The sequence below is a fragment of the Oryzias latipes genome, chromosome 3 (assembly GCF_053564925.1).
Source record: "Oryzias latipes strain Hd-rR chromosome 3, Olatipes_Hd-rR_3.1".
In the NCBI taxonomy this organism is placed as follows: Eukaryota; Metazoa; Chordata; class Actinopteri; order Beloniformes; family Adrianichthyidae; genus Oryzias; species Oryzias latipes.
This window is the reverse complement of record NC_136239.1, coordinates 38,375,267-38,399,498: the sequence shown is the minus strand read 5'-3', so window position 1 is coordinate 38,399,498 and position 24,232 is coordinate 38,375,267. Positions and strand designations below refer to the sequence as shown.

Sequence of the window (24,232 nt, the reverse complement as noted above, 5' to 3'; positions counted from 1 at the left end):
AACACAGAGAAGCAACGTTTTTGAGCTGCCTGACAATATTTCTAACTTATGTCCATTTTTCCATACCAATAGACGGTAGAAACACAACCAGGCATCATTTTAGGATTCATCAAACAAGCCAGCACTGTTTGAGAAATTTGAACTTCTGTAGCGCCCTCTTGAGGCCATTCCATTCCCATCAAAAACAGGATGGTTGAAGAAATACAAGTTGCAGCTATAGTTCCCAAAAGTCTGTTTTACTAATACATTGTATTACCAAAAGCATTCGCTCGCCCATCCAAATGATAAGAATAAGGTGTCCTCATCACTTGGCCTGGCCACAGGTGTGTAAAATCAAACCCTCAGGAGTGCAGACTGTTTTTAAAAACATTTGTGAACGAATGGGCCGCTCTCAGGAGCTCAGTGAATTCAATCAACAAATCCAATCAGGAAATTTCCTCAATCCTAAATATTCCACAGTCACAGCTCTATCGGAACAAAATGGAAGAGTTTGGGAACAACAGCAGCTCAACCATGAAGTGGTAGGTCACATAACCTGATGGAGAGGGGTCAGTTGATGCTGAAGCGTATAGTGCAAAGAAGGCGCAGACTTTCTCTCATCTTTTTCAGTGGGAGAAATTGCACAACTGCTGGCTGACTAAATACTTTTTTGCCCCATTCTATGTGAGTCAAGGCAAGTGAGCCAATTCTTCTGGTAATAGTGTATTTCATCGCACCATCCAGTACCTAAAAAAAAAAGGATTCTGTCTTTCAGATTTTTTAAATAGATATGTCAAACCTGCCCATCAGTTTAGGGTAATATCAGCAAATATTGTACTACTGATACTGTAGGAAGACTTTAAGGACTTAACTCAATTAAGTGAACTTCTTACCTTCATGATGTTTCTTTTTGTTCTTGTGTTGGTTCCAAGCATCTGGCCTTGTTATGGCAAAAAAGTGGCTCCTCTGACGATGGTCAGGTATCTGGACCGAACTCAAGTTAACAAAGAAGGAACTACTTTCTAAAGAAATGGTTTGGATACCAGAAAGAGAATAATAAACGTCCAGGCAATTTTTTTTAATTGTTAATTTTAATGTAATTGTAGCTCATACAAAGCATATAACACAACACCAAATTACATTTAAAAAATATTTTACTTCCATAACAGGACAACAGAATGAACAGACACATAAATGTGAATATTACAGTGTCTAAAACTGGGTAAAGTCACAGTTTAAGACAGAACACCAAGTAAAAATTGAACTTCACATGTTTGTCGTCATGGTGAAATAATATTTATTCCTTCTTTTATAGGTGTGTTTATTTTTTACATGATGCATCTGCAGGTTTGGACCGGTTTTACAGGGCTGTGTGTGATCATCAGCAATACTGTTACAAATAATTTCCACCCCGTCTTTTGACTGTTCTGTTTCCTCTGCAGAAACGTCCTCATCGTCCTGAAGCCTTCGAGCTTCTGCTCCTTTACTGACCCGTTTGAACGTTTTTGAACCAGATTCCTCCCCCGAATGTCAAATCACTACAATAACTTGAGTTTGTGGATCTGTGTGTGTGTTTGTGTGTGTGTGTGTGTTCACTCACAGAGAAAACGTGCATTCACGCATGATGCAAAGATTTCTAGAGACAGAAAAGTTTTGACATTTTAAAGGTGTGAATCTGTAATTTGCTTGTTTTTGATTTATGGATTTGAACCTTTTTTTTTACAGATTCTTTGCAAAATTCAACCGATTTTGTGGACTTCATTGTAGAATTGCAAAGTACCTTTGTAAAAACCATGATTCCATTGGAATTCAGAGTTGGACGTTTGTTTTTAATATAAAAAAAATCATTTTTAGCTCGCTTAAAAAAAACTGAGAACAGTTAAATGCCTTGAACTACTGCTTTGGATTTTAAGGTAACACCATAGTGGACCTTCCATGTTCCGGTAACTCTGTGCCCATAAAGTGGGACGTTTGTTCAAAACCGTCTTCTATCCAGAACCAGAAAGGAGCACATGACACCAATGTGGAAATCTCTGCACTGGCTCCCAGTCACCTTTAGGGTCGATAATAAGATCCTTTTATTCGTTTATGGAAGTCTTGATAGACCTGGACCTTTTTTTTTTTTTTTTAAATCAGAACTGATTTAGTTTATGAACCTTCCAAAGCCATTTGATCCTCAGGTGCAGGAGGTCCCCAGGTTCCCCACAGCAAGACCTCATTCCAGTACCAAGACCCTCACTTGTGGAAAGGCGTGCCTGAGAACATGAGGACTAAAACTTTGGCTAAAAACGGTAGTTATATTTAAAATGGCTGTCTAAGCTGCTAAAAGTGCTAGCATTGCCATCAGCATCATCAACTGACTCAGAAAAACACAATTGCTTAAAGTACTTATAATGCTAACTCTTCTAGTTATGCTAATGTGGCTAAAAGTGCTAGCATTCAGATTGGCATAATCAACTGACAGAAAAACATTGCAGGTACATGTGATAAGTTAATGTAAAATCCACTTTTTTCAAAACGGTGGCTTTTCTGTTGGTTTTATCTCCATAGCAACACAACAATTTTGTGTTTTGGTCTCCAAGGGATTTCGAACAGATCGACCTCTGTTTCAGACGAATCGGAAAAAGCAAACTTTTGGATTTCCTTGGCAACAGAGTTTTTTTGCCAACCCCACCCATATTCCTTATATGTTCGTATACAATGTTATATCAATCAGGTCAGTTCTAGCCATGGATGCATGCATTCAATTTTCACAGAATTCCATTAAAAAAGGTGCAAGTAATAGGAGAACGCCACTTTTGGAGTTTGCCATGCACAAGCCGTTTGAAATCCAGTTTCGAATTACATTTTTTCCAGAACTGCATCCTAATGATGGCTGAGAAGTTAGAAAATGATCAATGAAAATCTCCAGAGCGAGTTTTCGTTAGTATCTGGTACTAAAGGTGCTGAAGAAAAACTTTAAGATGGCTGCCTCTTCCTGAGGTCAAAGGTCAACAAAACTCCTGGGGTCAATGTAAACTTAAGCAAGCGGCATGTGTGTGAAATTTAGTGAGAATCGCTTGAATAAAAGCTCATTTTCCCATATTTTGGAAAAACGTAACTGTCATTTACATTTTACTTTTGGCTCCATAAGCTATTTTTGGCCCATTCATTTTCTTATAATATTGCTCATTGTGATGTCATCGTCTGGAGAGGGGGTGTCGTGTGCTATGTCGAAAATTCACTTGCGCCGGGTCCTAGGTGTGTACAAATTTTGGTGACTTTTTGAGCGTGTGGCGGGGGCGGAGAAAAGGTGGAAACCTTTCCAACTTCGAAAACAATTTGGTCATAATTAAGAAGACACAAGTCATGCTTAACTGCATACTCTGCATCAGGATATATCAAACATTAAATGATAATTTCCTTTTTTTAATGAGCATCAGTTACTTGAGCTGACAGTTATCATTTTCTGCGTGGACAGGTCTTTGCTTGCTGGGCTCTTGTGAGATTGAGACTTGCAGAGCAACGAAACAGACCACAGGAACATAAACAAGCCTGGAAAAAAAAACAACAACAACAGGAAAATGCTGAATTTTTCTGGAGGATTCTCACATTTAACAGCACCAATGAGAAAATGACCAAACTTACTTACCCTGCAAGGAGTTGAGTATTGTGAAGACATAAACTCCACTTAGAGAGATGTAGGTGGTGCTGGCGAGCCCCCAGGGTAAGCCCAGCACACAGCTGAGGATCAGCACTGCCACGCACTTTTTCCACAAGTCCAGCCCGTTCTCATTTTTCTCCTTCCTCCATTGGCTGCTGCTTTTAAAGCCCAAACCGTCACCTCTGCTCAGATAGATCTTGAAGACCACCAGCGCCAGCATGCAGGTGTTGTACAGCACCACCAGGCAAAGAAAGCCCACCGTGATGTAGCCGACCACCTGCCTGTGTTGGAACTCGCTGCTCATCCAGCATCTGCTCATAAATCCACATACACAGAGTGAGCAATTCTGTGCGATTCTTAGAGAAAATCTGTCATTGTCGTTTCCTACATTGGGGCTGTTGAGTTGGACTTTTCTTCGTCCATCAGTTCTAGATTATATTTTCCATAGACGCCTGAAATCCCACATGCCAGTACAGCCAGGGTTGGAAAACCTGACAACAAAGAGATAGGACTCACCTCAGACCTCAGTAAGTCAAAAAACGTGACGCACAACTTACGAAATACAAAAACCCAAGAAAAGTGCATTTATCTGACTTCATCTGAACCCAGTCCAGACTGCATGACTCACCCCATCCCAGCAGGCTGAGCTTGAGGATGTATCTTTCCACAGAGATGTTGAAGACTCGAATCAGCAGGAGGTAAAGGTGGAAACCCTCCAGAGCCAACCAGGCTAAGGTGGCGAGCAGAGACCAGTGTAGGATGAGACCCAGACCCTTGCAAACCCACCCATCCTCCTGATCCTCCAGCATCTGAAACCACAAGCTGCAGAGCAGGAAGCTGAGATGGAGGCAGAGCAGCGCCCCCGTCAGATGCATGTGTATTGCAATGGCCTTTTCAGAACGCCCCCGCCGACTGAGGAAGAAACTTGAGATTACTCACAGTGAAAATTGCTTGACAAGCTCGTTACAAAGCAGACAAAGGCAAAGCAACAAGACTGAACTCGTTTGAGAATTCCAGCATCAACCAGTTCTAAACATTCACCCATTTCTGTTGAATTTGGACTGAAAAAACAGGTCTAGTCTTTACGCAGCTTGAATCTCAGTTTTATTTAAACAATGATAGTGAAATACTCACCGCAGAAGGGAATATATAAAGAAACTGATGAATGCAAAGATGACAGAGAGGGCTGACCCCACATAGGTGATGTAGCTGAGATTCCTGGAGTGAGCTGCACCCACCGACATTTCTTGGTTCTGAAGGAAAAAGCAGATATTTTGCATCTAGACGTCAGAGTTTATTCTTAGCGAGATCTGGAACTGTCTTCTAATGCTCCTTTTCATGCAGTTAATCTTTCCAATGATTCGATTCTGCATCAACATTACTCGTCTTTTGTTTCTCCTGCTTGTATTCAGCACCTAAAGTCAAATCCCTCCGCCGTTCAACTGAGCAAAAGAATTTTGTTTATAAAATGGAAGAACAAAAGGCAGAAGTAGCGGACTAAAGCTCTACCAGAGGAATGGCTGAAGTGCTGCTGACTCCGTATCATCAACCCCCCGCCCCGTGAATGAACATATCTATGAAAATGGGTCATAGATTCAACACTTCCAGCTTTCCCATGGAAGGGGTCAGCCAGATGCTATCTACAAAGTCACAAATCCACAAATGTGAACAGGAGTGCTAAGCTGTTCCTCTGTTCGTAGGTCACAACCATTGACTGTAATAGAGAACTGGACACCAATCATAGAAAACATTTCAATTAAATTAAGTCTATTCAGGCGACATTTTTGTCACGATGGAACCAGACGCTGTCAGTAAGCGGTGACTGGTCTGAAGTCATTGTTTCTATGACAACCACTCTGGCCAATCAGGAGTGAGCTTGTTGGGAGTCGACACCCCTTCTACTTAAAAGCGGGCTACATGAAATCTGTCAATCAAACGAATTGAACGTTAGCAGCCTCCACCGACTTTAATCGAGGCATTCGATTGGTCAGAGTTGATAAGGACGTTGCCATGTTGGAACCAGACATCGTCAGAAAGCAGTGATTGGTCTGAGTCAATATTTCTATGGCAACCACTCTAGCCAATCAAGAGTTAGCTTGTCAGAATGCCATACCTCTACGTTACATGAGGTCTGTTGAGACCACATACTTTTATTGAGCCAACCTGATTGGTCAGTTTATAACTTAAAAAATTAACCATAGTAAAAATAGTAAAAACTCGTCAAAAAAAGTCAGCATGGCCGAAATATTCATTCTGACCAATAGATCTCTATAAAAGGCTTAGAGATTTTGGCTTCTTGCAGCCAGTGGGTACTTCCTGTTTGGAACGCCAAGGGGGAGGAGTCACTCAGTCCAGTTCTCATCTACAGTCAATGGTCAGAACAGATCCTACATTGTTCCAGTTGATTCTCCCAGAGTTTCCAGGACTTAACCTGGGGTTTCTCTTCTTCTGTCATGAGGACAATTCTGCTTTAGGGTGATTCGTCCCCGACAATAAATTGTTGGGGTCCAACTAGAGGGTCGGGCTCTACCTTGATGAGGTCACAATTTAGGGAGATTTTTCATTATTTTTTGTTGATGAATGTAAACGGAAACTTGGTGTTTACCACAAGTACGGCGAAGAAGCTCATGTGACTGGAGCTGCAAATGAACTCATCTCCGCTGCGAGTGGTCTGACAGCCGTCTGTGCTCCATTCACCTGTGAGCAAACAATGATGTTCAGACTTCCTATTTAACAGCAGAAAAACGGTTTAAACTTTGTTTTATACCTTTTCCCCCGGGACTTTCTGACTCCTTCCAAAACACACACATCCCATGATGGACCTGAAACATTTCATTCAAAAAAAGAAAAACAGAACAATGAGGAAAACAAGTCGTTACAAGTCAGAAGCTGCAGTTTTCTCATTACCTTTTCGTCAAAATTGAAGGTTAACTTAATGGGTTCAGTGAGATTTTTGACTGGATTGGTTCCACTCCTCACTGACAGCACTGCCCAGCCTAACACAGACGGGGGTTTGTTGTCTGGCTGCTGGGGCGACTCATCCTTCGCTTTTTGCTCCGGGGGGGTCTGATGCAGAGATAAAAAAGACAAAATGAGCTAACATGAATTAAAAAAAAAAAAAAGTCTGATGATCATAGCTTTAGACTCTAACTGAATAAAATAAACTTTAGTAGTATTTATCACACAAAAACAAAAAAACAAAAAATATTGGAATGCTTTTTTGACCTCAAAGAGAGTGCTGTTGAGCAAGGAGGCCACCACCGTGACCTCCTCTGAAGCTGCAGCTCCTCTGATTTTCTGGAGGGCCGAGGGCGGGATCTGAACCCTCACGTTATCCGTCACATTTACTTTAGCCTAAAAAAATAAAATAAACAAACAAGTCTGACAAATGAAGTTTGTAAAAGACTTTTTTACAGTTTAGGTTTTTGCTGCTATTTTCAATGAAACTGCAGAAAAGAAAATTCTTTTTCTTTTTAATCAAGTCAGCTTTTAGTTTAGTTTTTGAACTTTGCAAATGAGCAAATAAATACATATAATAAACAAAACAATCCCTAACAACACCCCAACTCTTTACTGTCATTAGTAATATTAAACAAATTTATAATAAAGCGTTTTACTGTCCAGAAAAAATGTCCCTACGTTTTTATGTTGCATCTTAGATAAAAATGCTCCCTCTTTGACCCCTAAGAACCAAACTTTACAGCCTTACCTCTAGTGAAGTTGGAACACTCTTGCGACGGAAACCTGGCATAGGACTGCGACCGCGCTGCTTGCAGGTTAGAATTCTCTCTTCATAACACCTGTCACAAAAAAGAAAGACGTTTAACCCAAAGCTTCGGTGTACAAAAGGAGGTGTAAAGATCAAAAGTTTTAAAACTGTTTGTTCACTTTTCTTTGAGTTTCAAAGGGGTCAACAAAAACCTTTACCTAATTTCCCTAAAATTCTCACCAACAAAAATGCTGTTTCTACCTAAAAAATAAAACTACAAATAAATCAAAAGATGATCAGAGTGGGTCTGTAAAAGTGGTGCATTAAACCAATTTCTGTGCAATTTCTTCATATCGACTGAAAACTGAAATGTTTTTCTGAATATTTGAAAAAACTGAAATAAAGCTAAATAAATCTTTTTTTCCTCAGTTTCAACATTTTGCTCTCTTGACAGTAAACCAATAACACCAACAGATAATAATATCAGCGAACAAACAGGGAGACGTACGCACCTGGTCCAAGTTGCAGGATTTCCTCGACATTCAGCAAGGACATTTTCACACCAGTCTGTCAAAAAAAAGGACATATTTTTTACCCAGAACGCATCAATAAAAAAAATTCTAGGCTTTTTAGGAAGACCATAACCAAAAAAATTGATTTTCTTTGTATTTTTGCTGTCCTCTTTAGGGGTTGTCGTCCGTGTCCCAATCATCTCAGTCTGCTTCCCTGCATTTCTCTCCAAACATCTATCAGGATTTGTTTTTCTGCTGGATTGGTTTCTGATCCTATCCTTCATCATCATCCTCATCATTCCCACAAAGAACCCCAACATCTTCCTCTCTGTTCCCTAAAACCTCACCTTCCTCTCATTCACACACTTCTTTCCAGAGCAAACCTCCACCTCTGTAGATGTTCTTCCACCTGCTCCCTGTTCTCAGTGCAGATCACAATGTCATCTGCAAACATGATGAGCCACAGAGGCTTCTACCCGACTACACACCACCATCTTCCTATATGTTTTCTGGCTACACTCTCCCCTGCCGCAGCATCTCCTTCAGATTACAGCATCTGTACAAGAAGAATCACCCGAGCCTTACTTTGTTTCCGCGCCAAACTTCATTTCCACACGTCCATTGTAGTCTGCTCCAATCATCCCTTTCTCCTCCATAGACACCCTGATCTTCCTCATCCATATACCTCTAGAATTTTCCCTTTGGTTCACTGTCTTTCTGGGGATCACCACAGACAATGTTCAACATCACACCTCCAGAACGTTCTAAGCAAACTCTCTCTTTCTTTCTGTTCCTCCTTCCTTCCACACTATGATTAAGCTGCTCCTACTTGTTCTCTTTCTTTCCATCTGGCGTCTTGATCACACAGGAGATTCAAGTTTTCCTTTTTCTTATCTATCTGATCAGAACTGGATTACAAAAATAATGTAAAACTACAAAACAAATGAACTCAGTAGAGGCGGGATTATTAAGATAGCTTCTCCTTTTCCAACTATAAATCCAGTTTAGCATGTCTTTAGCTAATAATGACTATATTTAATTAAGCAAATGTGACTTAAGTGTGTCTTTGCTTTTTTTTTCTGGTTTTGCATCTATGGATTTCATCAATTCTGTAATGAGTTTGATAAATCTGTGATTTTTTTTGTTGTTTAGCCTATTTTAATGCTTGAAAAAATAAATCAAATCAAATCACCAACTCTTTAGTTTTCTGTCAAAGTTCTAACTCCTCCTTTTCCTTTTTGTCTCTTGAAAACATCTTCTTCTTCTCCTCCTCGTTCCGCCAACGTTAGTCCATTTTTGCTTGTAATGCGTTCTAAACCCGGCCCTTGACTGATCCACTGTGAGCGGTTTCTGAGATTCACATGATTGATTTGTGTTTGGGTTTATCTGCACTTAGGATCTGCACACAAAAGCACAGGATAGCGCCTCCTTGTGGTTGCAAAATATGAATTAAAAAAAGGAAAAACAAAGGAAAACATTGCAGCAAACAAAACTACTGTTTGTGGAACCACAGCCTGAATTAATGATCAAATCTGGAAAACAGAAGAAAAAACTAACAATAAAATAGCAAAAATAAAATTATTGTTTTACAAAATACTAAAAATAAACACTAATGGTGACGAGCTAAACTGAGTAAAATAGATGAAGAAAAAAAGTCTTTATTTGAATGCATTAAATATTTACTATGGTATCTTAAAGAAGATGGATTATCGTGCAAACCTCAGAAGTAAAAAAAAAGGGAATCCAGAGACAGATTTTCTAAGCATCTAAAACGACTGAGACCTGTTTTACAACAACAGAAAACTGAAATGACTTTATGCGTTTAGGACCAACAGAAAAAAGAGAAGCAGCCTGTGAGGATCTGAGACGTCTGGATGGAAGTGAAAGAGAAGCAAAAGACCAACTTAGACATCTTAAAACAATAAAACAACAATTACAACAATAAAAGACAGCTTTTTTTGCTTCTCTTAGTCTAAAAAGTCAGCAGTCGAACTTTAAGAATTTCCAGACTTTTCAGACAATATTCTTCCAATAATCAAATTCTAGATGAAATGTGAGCATTTTGGTGAAAAATAAATCTCTGGAGCTGAATGTGAAAACATCCCAGCAGTCTGAACTGTTTGATCCTCACTAGATTTTTGCTGTAAAACAGCAGAAAACCTGAAGAGAGTTTTCCTTTGGTTTGCTGTCCGTTTGTTTCCCTCTAAACTCTGTGGACTCTCCTTCTCACACACAGTTCAAAAGCACTTACTGGTCGTCCAGGTGGTAGAGAAGCAGAAAACTTCCAGAAGCACGAGAGTGATCCACATCCACATGCCGGGTCTGCGTCTTCGGTTCTCGGCATGTTCAAGCATCTCTGCGCTTTCCTGAGGATTGCACAAGGATGACATGAGCTGCAGGCTTTCTCCTTCCTCACCCCAGCGGGGAGGGGGATATAGGGAGGGAGGAGGCAGAAATCATGTTTATTCATTAGTCTAGAGAGATTTCAGTTCTTTACAATTATTTTCTTTTGGAACTTTATGAAAAAGTACAGAAATCAACCACAAAAAGCACAATTTTGCCAACAAAAATGTGGATTGTGAGAGTTTTCCAAACATGAACCGTTGTCGATTTGAGTCAAAATCCACCAGCGTCAACAAACATTTAGGAAAATCAAACCCAACTGAGAGGGAAAAATACATTCTGTCCAGCATTTTTAAATCTTTTCATTATTGCAGGGTTATATAAAATCATTTCACTGCAGCAGGAGAAATGCCAAGATGCTGTGGTGAAGAGCATTTATTGATTTTTCTGGCCACACGCATCTGTACATTTCCCAACAGAAATTATGTCACGATGAGGGTTAGCATTAATGTTGGCATGGAAAGACCACTTCCTCTGCAGATTCCTTAGAAACCACCCTGCATGAGCCTCACAGCGCTGCATGCTGGGGCACGTCTGAGCACCGTTTCCCTTATTCATCAAGGTGAATGGCCGCCCATGCACGCCATTTTCCCAAACACGCACTCTTTCTAATACTTTGAAAAGTGGCTAACAACAGTCCATGACTCACTTTCCCCATGATTCAGCTCAAACCTCCATTTTTGGGTGATGGTTTGGGTTCAGTCTACAAAGCAACAAAAAATGAGGAGAAAAAAAAATTGCTGAGGAGTAACAATGCAGACATTTTTTCAGTCTGCTTATGTAAAGCCTGATGTGATCTGATAAAACAATAAATAAACACAGTTGGGGATTTTAATGGCTTTCTAAATAAAGTTGGATTAAAACACATGTGGGCTGTTTTCCCCCCCATTTATGTGCATCCATCCATCCATCCATCCATCCATCCATCCATTCATCTATTCATTAATCCATCCATCCATTCATCTATTCATTCATCCATCCATCCATCTATTCATCCATCCATCCATCCATCCATCCATCTATTCATCCATCCATCCATCCATCCATCCATCTATCTATTCATCCATCCATCCATCCATCCATCTATTCATCCATCCATCCATTCATTCATCCATCCATCCATTTGTTTGGAGTTCGTGTCACAGAGACAGTGGTTTGTCCACACCTTCATCCTGGCCACTTCTTCTTCCTCTTCTGGGTGGACATCAAGGTGTTTCCAAATGCAGCCTTTGTGTTGTACACGAGTTCAGCAGGCGTCCTTCAGCGTAATGGCTCCTCTCACTCGCGGTGTCCAGCCACCAGCACCACAGGCGCTAATGGCTGTGCAACCACTGCTGCGGCCAGCCGCCTAACAGCATCCGCCAATATGCCCAAATGCATCAACGCCTTCCAGTCCTCTGCCCGTCAAAGCAGACACTTAGCGAGCCTGGTTCAGTCTGTCATGCATCAGTTGCACATTACAACTGATGTGGAGTTCAATGTCTGTGAGGAATGGCAGGAACCAAACCTGCAACCTTCAGATTTGAGGACCTCTTTAGCACGGTCTACCTGCACACCAAATATACAGGAAGGTCAAACTAAAAGCAGTTTTGTGGGGCTGAAATACCTCCATGGATTACTTGGATAGAAAATCGATTATTGCTATTGATTTTTAAAACAAGGATCAACTCTACATCTTATCTTATTATTTAGCTGTTTTGATATGTAAACTGTTTATCGCCGTTTCATTTTGCATGAAGCTCATGCTAAAAGATGCCGTCCAACCGGTCTCTCAACGGATCTTCAAAGAAAACAAACTTGTTGGGAAGTTGTTTTTTCAGTTCAAAGACGAGCAATTATTTCTATCAGGTTTAGACCGGGGTGGGCAAACGTGTGGACTCGTGGGCAACAACGGTCCCAACATTTAACCGAAAGAGGAGCAGATGTGTGCCGCGATTTGACAACCCGCCAAATGCTGCGTTCATGTGGCGTTGGAATGATCGGGAAAAAACACCCCGAAAACACACAAGAACGCCAGAAAAACAACACCAACATCACAGGCAGAAGAACTTTCTGCACCTCCAAAGGTCAGTTTTTTCCTGTGATGCACCACCTATGGGTAGACACCAGTATTACAAGGAAAATAGAACATTAATAATCAACAGAATGGTTTAGATTTGAGTTAAATCTGTCTTGAAGATGCAGCCTCTCGTTCAGGAAAGATTTTGCTCTGCAGGATATTTTCCACACTTTGAGGAGACTTCTAGAAAAATACGTCACAGTCAGAACCCTCATAATATTAATAACATTTATTAAAGAAGGTAGAACAGAAGAAGAACCGAGTTCTTACAGCATAGAAAGAACATAAAAGTGACGTTTTCACTGAAACTGGGCCAAATTCATTCAACAATCTGGTGCAGGGAAGTCAGTTCTGTTGCAATGTCTTCTATTTACACACATCTTCTGTACAAGGAACCAGCAGCAGAAACGAAGAGCACACCTGACACCAGACTGACCCCTTTGTACTAGAGCGCCCCCTGGAGGCTTACTCCATCAAGAGCAGGAGGGTGGAGAGAAAGAAGTGGGTCAAACTTGTTTAGAAAGCAGGACTTCACTAGTACTGTGGGCGCAGCTACGACCTGCTCTACATCAGTTCATCAGGGCGGTGAGGGTACCGCCCCCCCTCTAGAGTTGGTCACTACGGATCCGCTCTGGATCAACAAACCCCTCCTGAGCTTCTAGCTGTCGTCGGCCTGGAGCATCTTCTCGATCTCTTGGTCCCACTGGTCGTCTTTGTTGTCCGACTCCGTCACGACCTCGTACTCCTGCAGCTCCTGCTGAAGCTCCTTCTCCCAGTCTGCGGCAAAATCTGCGTCGAGCCGAGAAACAGAGTCAGTTATTCGCCCGCGAAAAAGTGGCCAACGAGTGCGGTGGCGAGACCGACCGTCGGGGGTCGGGACGCTGTCCTTCTTGTCCAGCACCAGCTGCTCCATGCCTTTCCTCAGATCTTCATGGCTGAAGGCCGCGGAGTCAAAAGCGTCGCTCACAAACTCCGACACTCCGGGACTCGTGGAAATCTCCCCCTCGTCCTCCTGGGGGGATTGACCCAAAAACAGGAGCGTTTCCTCTTCATGCATAAACGGCGAGGTGATGTGAGCAGACGCGGCGCTTTTACCTTCTTTAAGTCGCTGATGGAGACCGGAGGAGTTCTGGCTCTCACGCTGTCTGCAGAACAAAAGTCACAATGAACACGAGAAAACAACCAAAACAAGAAACTGGGGGGCTGAGTAACACTTCCAAAAGCCTAAATCCATTCAGCTGATAGAAGTACTTTGCTTAAATTTCTACTCGTTTCTAAACTTTCCACTTAAAACTTTGATTTTTTAAATGTAAGAATCTAGAATTTACCTAAAAAATCTATTAAATGATTAATCGATCTTGAAAAGCAGTTTTTTTCTAAAAAAACAAAACAAAAATGACAATTGAATCTCTATATTTTGTTGAAAATTTGTGTTTTCATTCAATTCTCCATCGTGGTTTTTATTAGTTTTGCTTTTATAGACGCTTTTCACCTGTAAAAGACACAAATGACACGTAAAATTAGTAAACAGATTAAAAAATCTTCAAATGATGGGAAAGAAGAGAACTTTAAAAGCTTTTCTGAAAGTTTGAGAATTTTGGCAGACATGCAGGAAAGTCCTGCAGTCGGAGGAAAAAAGGAGGATGATGTCATGATGGTGGGTGCAAATGATGTCATGTTTGAAGGTGGACGAGGCCGCCCCAGAGGAAGAGGTCGTGGTGGTTTTAGAGGGCGCAGCAGAGGGCGTGGTGTTAGTGGTTGCATGAGTGCTGAAAGAAGCGCCGAGAGACGCCATGGGGCATGTTGGGGGCGTGGCAAGCGTGGACATTTTGCCAGAGATTGTTACCAACAGCAACAGCAGAAGTTGGCACGACTAGACCAGGGAAAAGCAGTGGAAGAGGAGGACGGAGAGCTCAGAAATACAGATGATGAAGAAGCAGAGGATCTAGATGAAATGAAATTCAATTTGCAGGATTTAGGCAGAAATCTGATTGACAGTTCATGTCAGAGAATAACATTTTGTGTGTGATGTACTTCTGTTACGCGTTAGAGCATCAAATAACAGCAGCTTCAGGTGAACAAAGGCCAATGTTTTATTCACCTGCTTTCTTTTCACATATTCAACGTAAAACGACTGCTTTTTCTATAAAAAAAAAGTTTATAGGAAACAGATAGATTTAAGTGACTTTGTTATGGAAGTATCTAAAAACAGACAATAGTTGTTACCTCTGTGTAAAATATGTTATCTAGTATTTTTTTTAATTAATTCATTGTTTTGCTTTTTTAAATGGTGGTTGTGATCTTTCATTTGTTTGTGCCTTGAGAGGTTTGCAGATGTAATGTGCACTTCAGGGCCACCGTAGTTCTTAAATGAGCATTTTCTGCTCTTGTTGAGCCATTAAAGCATCTTTTGCAGTGGAGCTTCCCTCCTCTCATGTTCTCACACTGATGAAGAGTCTGGATCTTCAGGAGGAAGAGTGAGTTCTCAGAGGAAACCATCGGTTTGTTGTCTGCTACTGAATTCAATGAACTTGAAGAAGCTCTTCTTCTCTTTGCTGAGATGATCACAGTGAGAAATAGGATTTCTTCTTACATTCAAACACATTTTAGAGCTTTAACCTGTTAAGACGACGTCCTCAGGTGAAGCCGCAGAGCCGCCGCCGTCGCCACTATCCTGCTGCTGCTGCTGCGCCGCCAGCGCCGTGAGCTGAGCAGACTGCTTGATCAGAGACACTCTGTAGAAATAGTTCCTCCAGAACATCTCCTCCTTCACGCTGTCAAACACATCAACACAGGTGAGCCGACTCGTGTCACTCGGGCCGTTCCGAACGCCGCTGCGCTGCTTACTGTTTGGGAACGAGGTCAAAACGCATGCGGTTGAGGAGCTCGTCCTCCTCCAGCATGACGGCCGCCAGAGGGTACATCTGCTCCATGTCGAAGTGGAACTGAACTCCGGCCGGAGGGTCCCGCAGGAAGTTCCTCTTGTCCTGCAATCACAGCCACAGCTCTCAGATTCCACACAAACAGGAAGATCGTCAGACCAATGCGCCGCTGTTGAAATGTCGCTCACAGCGGACAAAGCCAGGATCTGCTGCTGGATGGTCTCCTCCTCATTGTAGCCCACCCAAGGAGGAACGGCTGCTTCTGGAAACACACAGCAGCGCAAGTCAAACACAAACACACACACAATAAAACCTTCGAGTGACAAACGCTGACTTTGTTTCTGCAAAACATCAGTTTGAACTGCGCCGATGCAGGTGGAAGGTCATCATTATGACTGAACCTCCTGGTAAGATAAAGGTTAAATCAATAAGATGAACATTGTTAACCAGAAACGGCAGCATGGAGGTAAACCACTGTGGTCACATGGTACAAGTCGTGACTTAAGGTCATAAAAGCAGCTTCACAGGTTCAGATAAACGTCAGGAAGCTGAGACTGAATCAGTCAATTCTGGGTAATAATGACCCGTTCCAGAACTTGGAAAAAACAAAAAGACGGATTATCGAGCACTACAGAACAACAATAAAAACAGACGCTGACAATATCATGATAACTTACTTGATTGGGAGACTTTTTTATTGGTACAGTTTCTATCGTTCCCAGTGACCTTTAAATTCTGATTATCCTGTTTTTAGGTCAAAAAAACAAAAAACAAAACGGTGCTGTTTTTAGGACATCATCTCTGCAAAGCGACAGTAATTCATTGTAGGCGGAACCGCTGGCGTCCCCATCGCCTGCATCTACCCCCCCCCCCCCCCCCCCGGTCTCCCGCTAGCTTACAGCCCCTCCCATCCCCAACAAAACATTACCGGTGCTACAAGAATGGCGAGCAATTTCCTTGGATCCAGATTCCAGCTCAGACGAGGAAAACGAAGACGGATCTGTTTGTCTGACAGAGGATGCATGGAGATGGAGCGGAGCGGGAAGCTTGCCAAGCGCCCAGCAATTTTCTACCTCATAAATATGATCTTTTCAAAGTGACATTTATTCATCTGCCCCTGATTCACAACAATGTGAATAAAGGAATGTTATTTTTAGCTTAATTTTCTTTATATATGTCCTCCATCAGCAGAACAATACCACTAAAACGAGTTCCAAACACCACAAAACACCATTGTCATCAAAGTGGAGGTGTTTTTAGGAGCAGAAACGGCGACAATTCTGACTAAATCCTTCACTCTATGAGTTTGGAGTCATTTGCTGTAGTTTACATGACAGACCTCGCCAGCAAAATCACATACAGTCTGTCATGACTTTTAAATGGATGTACAGCAAAGTGAATGTTTGCCACTGACAGAAAATACTACTAACCTATTTTTCTGTTTTTCAACACAAACTAAACACAGAAATGCTGCTGCTGCTTGTTTTTAATCCTAATCATTTGCTAAACTGACTTTTTTCAGTTATATTTATTTTTTTTAGCAACTAATGAATTTGATCAATTTATATTCCAATATTTTCATTCGAGGGGATTAAAGCTGCACCTGTTTGTCCAAAACGTCTCTCAGAAAAATGTTGAGAAGGTAAGGTCACATGACCTCGGACGGCATCATAAACAACGCTCACACAAAGATCCCACTGTCGGAAATCTTACCGGACTTTCTGGCCTTCTTCTCCTGAACAAACTTCTCTTGTTCCTTCTGGAAGTCTCCGAGGAAAGTCTGTAAACAAACATCTCTGCGGTGAATATACGACGCTGAAGCAATCGACCATGAACGTTGAAACCAGAAGAGCAGCATGCCTTGTCTATAATGCCGTCGATTTTGCCTTCTTCCACCGTCTTTTTGATGTTGTGCGCCGTCTCCGCCACCGACTCCGAGATCTTCTTTGTGGCGTTGGAGGCAAAACTGAAGATGAAATCTTCACAGTCAGAAGGAAAAAGGAGCAAAAAGGAGCAGCCTGTTAGTACAGCATGTGGTTTTTATAAAGTCAAGCAGTACAACCACCAAAAAAAGGTTACAGTAAATATTACAACAACAGATACAAACGGGCTCACAGATTACATTGATTGATTGATTATTAATTTGTTTCTAAACATTTTTAAACAACTGAACCCCAAATGTTTTACAGACACAGCGAGACACAAATACTCTTGGATTTTTTCATCCTTTGAGTTTTTGTACTTTTTTGTTCGCCTGAGGCCATCCTCCTCACCGTCTCCACGTTCAAACTGGTTCTACGTGCAGCGATGCAGCACAAGACTTTGGACTTTCAGGCTGTTTGGAAGTTCTTAAGGTTAAACCCATCAGTCGCTGGTAAACTGACTACGTTTGATTTCAGTGAAACCGTTTTAGTTTTAACAGATATTAACAATGCTTGGAATTGTCTTTTGATCATCCTGGATATTTTCCCGAATTAAGGGATGCAGTCAGCAGAATGACAAACAAACAAAAAAAACAGAAACTATACAGTGGAAAGGACAGACACAAGTTACAGTAATTTTCCCCACAATCAGAAATTTTTTTGTGACGATAAAAGGGGGAAAAACTGCTAATCAATAAAGCCATTGGCGCAGTTTTCCCTCTATCTCATAACCATGAACAAAGGACTATAACAGATAATAAACAACAACAATTGTGCTTATTGATTTAAGCAGCATTGTGATCTATAGGGAGAGAAGGGGGAGGTTTAATGTGACGTCAGAGGGAGCAAGAGGTGAAGAACTTTTGATGCGTTGGCTCAACCATCCAGAGCTTAATGAAAAAAAAAAAATCCTTCCTTTGTTTGTTTCAAACTTTTATTTTGAAATCTACATTTCGGATCTTTCTATTTTATTTTTTAGTTCTAGTTTTAGGTTTACGTTTCTTTTAACAACTTACTTTTTACTATTACTTGACATTAATAGGGCGAACTACTGTTTAAACTGAAACTCGATTTAGACTATTGTGAAGAAAAGTTATTTGAAATTGAAAGAAAACTTACGAGAGAAGATTCGATAGAAATATGATGATTAACTAACTGAACTTTATTCCCCCATAACAATACAAACCAAATCCCGTCGTTTTCGCCAGTAAATGCTGAAGTATCCCCGGCTTACCGCTGAGTCCTTTCCCGGGATCATGGTTGTCCTGCTCGGCCTCGGTCCGCCGCTGCACCTCAGCTGGGTGTTTGTTATTTTCCTCCGTTTTTTCAGCCTCTTCCTTCACTTCCTGGACCACATTCTGCTCTTCTGCGTCCTCCTGCGTCTTCGTTTGTGCCGGGTTCTCTAGACCCAACCACGTTCCTAACCCTTTAAACATTCTGGGCTCAAAGAAAAATCAACAGTTTAAAGTGGAAGCATAGGAAAAACTACGAATTCAACTGTTATTGATTTTTATGCAACCAGGAAATGAAGCGTCAGCGGTTCTTCTTCTCTATATAAAATGGAGGGTAGTTAAGTCGTACTGCCACCCTGTGGTAAGACAGGGAAGTGAAGGCATTCTGTGCTTTACTGGTCTGGGCAAATAACAATGGAAAAATAAAATAAAATAGAAAAGAGAAACATCTGACACTGTACGTTCTCCAGGGTTAAAAGTATAAAAAAACAGTAACAACAACAATAAAAAATAAACAACAACAATAATATATTATTATTATTAAAATAATTAATATATTAATAATTATTATAATAATTATTATACATTCCTTTTAAAAGAAAAACACTACAAATTATAATTTTTGGTAATGACCATCAATCAACTTAGATATTCATTCATCTTTTCTGTGTTTTCCCTTTCTGGGTCACAGGGTTGCCAGAGCCTATCCAGCCACTTGTGGGCAAAGGCAGGAGGCACCCTGGACAGGTCACCAGTCTGTTGCAGGGTAGAGTGTCCACAATCACACACCCAGGCTCACTCCCATTCACACCTAGGGACAATTTAGATTTAGATTAACCTATGAAGCATGTTTTTGGACAGTGGGAGGAAGCTGGAGTCCCTCGAGAAAACCCACACATGCAAGGGGAGAACATGCAAACTCCACACAGTGTCAACAATGTCCCCTGTTGTTGTTGTTGTTGTTCTGTTTTCAGGTGCCCCAGGTGGGACTTGAACAGAGAGCCTTCTTGCTGTGAGGCAAGACTGCTAACCACTGCGCCACCTTGCAGCCCAACTTGGATAATGCTCTTAAGATTTTTGAATATTTGTTAGTTTAGAAGTTTAGGTTGAGTCTAAATGCTACAACATGTACATAGATTTTATCCTAATTTGATAAGATTTTTCTTACTGTTAGTGTTCATTGTTTATATCAGTGTTTATCGAAAGAAATTATTAGTCAAGGAAAGGTAAATTGACAGAACTCATTAAACAAGCATAGATAAGACTTATCCATATAAATATCACACAAACAGTAAAAAATATGTCAGTACACAAGACTGGAAAATTAAGGGGAAAATGCTTTAATTGATTCATTTTTGTAGCACATGATTTTTCAGCTTTGGTATACAGTTATAAAGGAAAAAATAGATATATTATGTGGGAAAAACACTATTTCTATCACATGCGACTTTTTAATTTCAATCCTAATATAGTGATGCTATCCAGTGCTTATTAAGTACAGCTTAACAGGGGTGTAATTATTTAAGTTTACTTCCTCCTTCTGATTTTCAAGCAATTAAACTCTTCCTGACACTCTTCACTTTTAATGAATGGAATGTGTCATGTACTGTATGGATGAATGCAAATTGATCTATTTAAGATTGAGAGTCAATATAATGGCATCATTTATATGTGTATCCTCTTTCACTTTTTAGTTTTTTACTTTCCAATTTGATTATGACTCATCATCTTAGGTTTGGTAATTCTATATGTTATATGCCGTGTATTTATATACTCTGATCCCTTGAAATAAGCCAGTTTCAACCCAAAAATTCAAAAGAAATTATTTTAGGATTGGCTTGAAGCAGATAACATGACAAGCAGATGTAAACAGGTAAAAAACCTAAATGTCCATCATCAGTCAGAGCTAAAGAAGCTATTCAGATCAGCTGCCAAACATAATCTAGATCAACTTTTAAGGCTACCAAAACATCTACTATTACTAAAAATAAACATTTCAATATAACGTTGAGACAAATTTAAATTTATAAATATGTTTAGTAACTTAAACAAAGATGGAGGTCACATTTAGTTGAGCAGGAATGGGATTATTTCAAAACACTGCAGCTCGGAAAAAAGAAAAAAGAAATCACAGAAGTAAAAAAAGTAAATAAACAAACACACAAACAAACAAACAAATAGATAAATAAAGTAATTAAAAAAATGTACATATCTATTGCCTAATAATTTGAATATAACTTTTTATTCACCGTTAGAACAAGCTGGACAAACTAAAACGGTGGTAATTTTGTATAATAGGATAATAAAATATTAGTAAATCCTTAGTAAAATAAAAACCAACAAGTTAACTGTAAATTTCGATAGATACACTTACAAAACACGTTTTTACATTGCATCAGAAATGTGAGCATCCGCAGAAAGGCCGTTGTGATTTATATTTAGTACTCATTGTGACCAGCAGGGGGCAGTAACTACAGCGCATCGATAAATCCAGTAGAAGAAGAAAAAAGCAGACGAAGAAGACGACAGTGACGGTTGGCTTCCGCGAGCGGTGAGTTTCTCGTTCCATAATTTTGAAGGCATTTTTGTCAATCTATTTAAAGTACAGTTTAGAAATGTCCACATAAATCCTCGGGTATTATATGCTAGACTGTTGACACAGAATGCTACAGGAATTATTAGCTAAAAATGAACCAAATCCAATGAAGAACACGCGCGAATCTAAAAGAAATACAGTAAAAAGAAAAAAAAACGATTATAAAAACAACATTTCTGCGATAATAGATGAACGACTTCTGTTTGTTTAATTCGGCGCGGAGAAATGAAGGATTGAGTGAAAATAAAGTAATTTTACAAGCTAATAAACAGTCATAATTCCTACAAATATAAATAATAATTTTTTAAAATTATAAAGTAAACCATGAGTGGTCACACGACAACATATTCACAAATAAAACTGCCACAATATGACAATAGAAAACAGCTTACAACAACATCTTAATTTAACCAAACTGTAATGTATTGAAATATGAGGTTAATCTTTGAAATCCCTCTGATTCAAAAGGCTTCAGGTCAAAGGTCACAGCAGACAAACAACTCCGTCCCGTCTCTGTTTTTATGTTTATTTATCTCCCAGTCAGACAATAGTAAGAAATAAAGCTGTGCAGACCTTCAGACTGAGAAGGAGCTGGACTACTGTGATGACGCACAGGCCCTATCAGGAAGAGATAAACAGACACAAGCCCACCCAGCTCCCCCACCCCAGACACGCCCACCCGCCTGTCCGTCAGCACGTCCGCGTCCTGAAATGATTTTGGGTTTGATCCGTGTACAGGAATCTCTGAACGTGTAGAAAATCGGGATTTTGACTTCTTTTCCGATCTTCACATTTAGGAAAGAAATCGTTTTTTGTTTGTTATTTTTAATCTAAAAGTCATTTGGATAAAGAAATCCTCAGAATAAACTCAGTTTTCTTTCTATACGTCATCATCATCAACGGAAAAATGCCACAAGGACAAGTTTAAAACAAGATTTTCATCAGAAAGGGTCCTTAAACTGTCCTTTATAAACCTGGAGTAAATACATTAAAACACACAAACCAAGAATTTAAAGCAAATATTGAACTTATACTGGTTTAAACGATAAGACATCGACATTCCTCAACAAACCAGAACATTATGAGCAAATTCAGATTCAGCCGATGGACTGGAACGTTTTTTATTTTAATGATGTATTTACAGGGCTCCGTAAGTTATTTTTTGGAAATGTGGGGAGTGTATAGCAGTTAAACATCTAATCGTGTTATTTTTTCTGTGTTTTTTACATAAACATTCATAAATACTTTTAAAAAATGCTGTTTTTGTGTGTTTCAGGGGGACAATGAGGTTCCTGATGGTGTTTGATTTCGACCACACTCTGGTGGATGAAAACAGCGACCTGTGGGTGGTCAGGTCGGTCACCAAAGGCTTCCTTTTCTGTAAACTGGAGGAGAACATTCTGTTTCATGATGTCTTCTTTGTCCTCAGGTGTCTTCCGGACGGGCGCCTTCCTGCCTCCATCGAGAATTCCCACCGGGGGGGTCTCTGGATGGAGTACATGTGCAGGGTGATGAAGTTCATCGGTGAGCGCCGGCCGTGCCGCTCGTCCGGCGCTCCGCGTCTTTGGTTTCTGACCTCGGCTTGTCTTTGCGCGCAGGAGATCAGGGTATCGGCCCGGACCGCATCCGGAGCGTGATGGAGACCATCCCCTTCGCCGACGGCATGGCGGACCTGCTGGCGTTTATTTCGGAGAACAAAAGCGCCGTGGACTGCATCGTCATCTCAGACGCCAACTCCTTGTTCATAAACTGGGTTCTGCAGGCTGCCGGGCTTGGCGAGGCGGTCGATAAAGTTTTCACCAACCCGGCGGCGTTCAACGAGGCGGGGCACATGGAGGTGCGCCGCCATCACTCTCACGACTGCAGCGAGTGCCCCCCCAACATCTGCAAGAGGAAGGTCTTGGAGCGGTACCTGTCCGAGCGGGCCGAGGAAGGCGTGCGGTACGAGCGCGTCTTCTACGTGGGCGACGGTAGCAACGACCTGTGCCCCTCCTTCTGCTTGAGAGCGCAGGACGCCGTGATGCCCCGCCGGGACTTCACGCTGCTGAAGCTGCTGGCCCGGCTGGAGGCCCAGCCGGGAGAGATCTCGGTGGCGGCCAAAGTGGTTCCCTGGAGCAGCGGCGCCGACGTCCTGCAGGAGCTCAAAGCAAGCATGCAGTCCGAATAACGGAGCAGAAGAAGTCCTGGAGGCAGCGCTCCGTCCAGAACCGAGCAGAAGAAGTCCTGGAAGAAGCGCTCCGTCCAGAACCGAGCAGAAGAAGTCCTGGAAGAAGCGCTCCGTCCAGAACTATGCTCTACAATTTGAAGCACATTTATTGTCGCCAGGTTCTGAGAAGGGATCATTTATTTGTTGGGAATTTTACATTTTTGACCAGCTGAGTGATCCGACTCTGAGTTTCCAGAGGGAAATTAGCTCTAAACAACCTTATGCTCATTTCTAGAAAGGATTGTTGCTTGAAAAGAGCTGATTTATTCAGTCTTCCTGCAGCTTCTAAAAAAAAAAAAAAAGAATTTTAGTTTTATGGGAAAAAAAATGATTAAAAAAGAAAAATGTAAATCAGAAAAAAAACTTTTTTTGACTTTTAAAATCAGCTTTTGCAGAATCAAAGATGGGAGCAGACAAACTTAAAATACTACCATCAAATCTAAACCTAGAGAACCTTCTGGAACCATGTTCTTCTGCAGAGAAGTTTACTTTCACGTTTCATTTGATGATGTATTCAAAAAGATTTTAACATGAGTTTGAATTTTACAGAAAAAAAGGGATTCTCCTCCTTCAATACTAGTTTTCATGTCAGACTTTTGACAGAGCTGCAGCTGCACTTTAAACGGGAACATTTGGTCACTGTTTTGTTTTTAGCTATTTAAATCGTTTAATTTATTTTTCTTTCTATTTTAATTTTTTTTTGGCCACTGTTAATTGCTGCTAACCAAAATGTACAAACAAAAAAATGTTCTTGGCTTCTCCAGAGTATTTTTTTAACATAAATATTTTATGTTTTAAAACGCACTTTTGGCTAAATGCTAGAATCTGTTGAGAGCAGCTATGCTCCTCTGTGCCACAGGGGGGCAGTGTTCACAGCACATCCTGTCTGAACAGGTCAGTTCTGTGGTTTTCATGGCTGTTTTCTCTCCTTTCTAGAAAAAAAACCATACAAACTTGAGGACTGAGTGTTTAGCAGTATTTAATACTTTAAATATGTGATTTGTATGTTAAACAACTTAATGTGTTTTAAAAATATTATTGCCATAAAATCCAATAATTTCTCCTAATAATAAAGTTTCCATAAATGAA

The 24,232-nt window shown here is 40.7% G+C and overlaps 3 protein-coding genes across 3 annotated transcripts; 1 reads left to right on the top strand and 2 right to left on the bottom strand.

Annotated features, from left to right (window-relative positions):
* Positions 1–1,051: 1,051 nt before the first annotated feature.
* On the bottom strand, positions 1,052–10,261 carry LOC101174736 (adhesion G protein-coupled receptor G3). Its single transcript, XM_004067481.5, has 12 exons — positions 10,095–10,261; positions 7,844–7,898; positions 7,332–7,422; positions 6,848–6,976; positions 6,530–6,688; positions 6,390–6,444; positions 6,228–6,319; positions 4,757–4,875; positions 4,251–4,534; positions 4,011–4,113; positions 3,611–3,933; positions 1,052–3,513 (listed from the first exon to the last, which is right to left on the bottom strand). The coding sequence occupies exons 1-12, from the start codon at positions 10,231–10,233 to the stop codon at positions 3,398–3,400; spliced, it is 1,665 nt and encodes a 554-aa protein (XP_004067529.2). The 5' UTR covers positions 10,234–10,261; the 3' UTR covers positions 1,052–3,397.
* A 2,258-nt stretch (positions 10,262–12,519) lies between these two features.
* On the bottom strand, positions 12,520–18,672 carry syap1 (synapse associated protein 1). The gene is made up of 9 exons (XM_004067480.5): positions 18,344–18,672; positions 17,048–17,166; positions 16,901–16,967; positions 15,376–15,449; positions 15,153–15,292; positions 14,925–15,079; positions 13,401–13,450; positions 13,170–13,317; positions 12,520–13,094 (listed from the first exon to the last, which is right to left on the bottom strand). Exons 1-9 carry the CDS (start codon positions 18,543–18,545, stop codon positions 12,964–12,966), a joined length of 1,086 nt encoding a protein of 361 aa, XP_004067528.1. The 5' UTR covers positions 18,546–18,672; the 3' UTR covers positions 12,520–12,963.
* A 2,129-nt stretch (positions 18,673–20,801) lies between these two features.
* phospho2 (phosphatase, orphan 2) lies at positions 20,802–24,232 on the top strand. The gene is made up of 4 exons (XM_004067479.5): positions 20,802–20,892; positions 22,214–22,291; positions 22,367–22,461; positions 22,536–24,232. The coding sequence occupies exons 2-4, from the start codon at positions 22,221–22,223 to the stop codon at positions 23,102–23,104; spliced, it is 735 nt and encodes a 244-aa protein (XP_004067527.1). The 5' UTR covers positions 20,802–20,892; positions 22,214–22,220; the 3' UTR covers positions 23,105–24,232.

Coding starts and splice junctions, on each gene's coding strand:
- LOC101174736 (XM_004067481.5), bottom strand. CDS start 10,233: ATGTCATCCTTGTGCAATCCTCAGGAAAGCGCAGAGATGCTTGAACAT. Junction 6,689..6,847: donor TCAACAGCACTCTCTTTGAG/GTCAAAAAAGCA, acceptor TCTCTGCATCAG/ACCCCCCCGGAGCAAAAAGC. Junction 4,535..4,756: donor TTTATATATTCCCTTCTGCG/GTGAGTATTTCA, acceptor TTTCTTCCTCAG/TCGGCGGGGGCGTTCTGAAA.
- syap1 (XM_004067480.5), bottom strand. CDS start 18,545: ATGTTTAAAGGGTTAGGAACGTGGTTGGGTCTAGAGAACCCGGCACAA. Junction 17,167..18,343: donor TCCCGGGAAAGGACTCAGCG/GTAAGCCGGGGA, acceptor CTGACTGTGAAG/ATTTCATCTTCAGTTTTGCC. Junction 13,451..14,924: donor TGAGGACGTCGTCTTAACAG/GTTAAAGCTCTA, acceptor TTTGTTCTGCAG/ACAGCGTGAGAGCCAGAACT.
- phospho2 (XM_004067479.5), top strand. CDS start 22,221: ATGAGGTTCCTGATGGTGTTTGATTTCGACCACACTCTGGTGGATGAA. Junction 22,292..22,366: donor AGCGACCTGTGGGTGGTCAG/GTCGGTCACCAA, acceptor CTTTGTCCTCAG/GTGTCTTCCGGACGGGCGCC. Junction 22,462..22,535: donor CAGGGTGATGAAGTTCATCG/GTGAGCGCCGGC, acceptor CTTTGCGCGCAG/GAGATCAGGGTATCGGCCCG.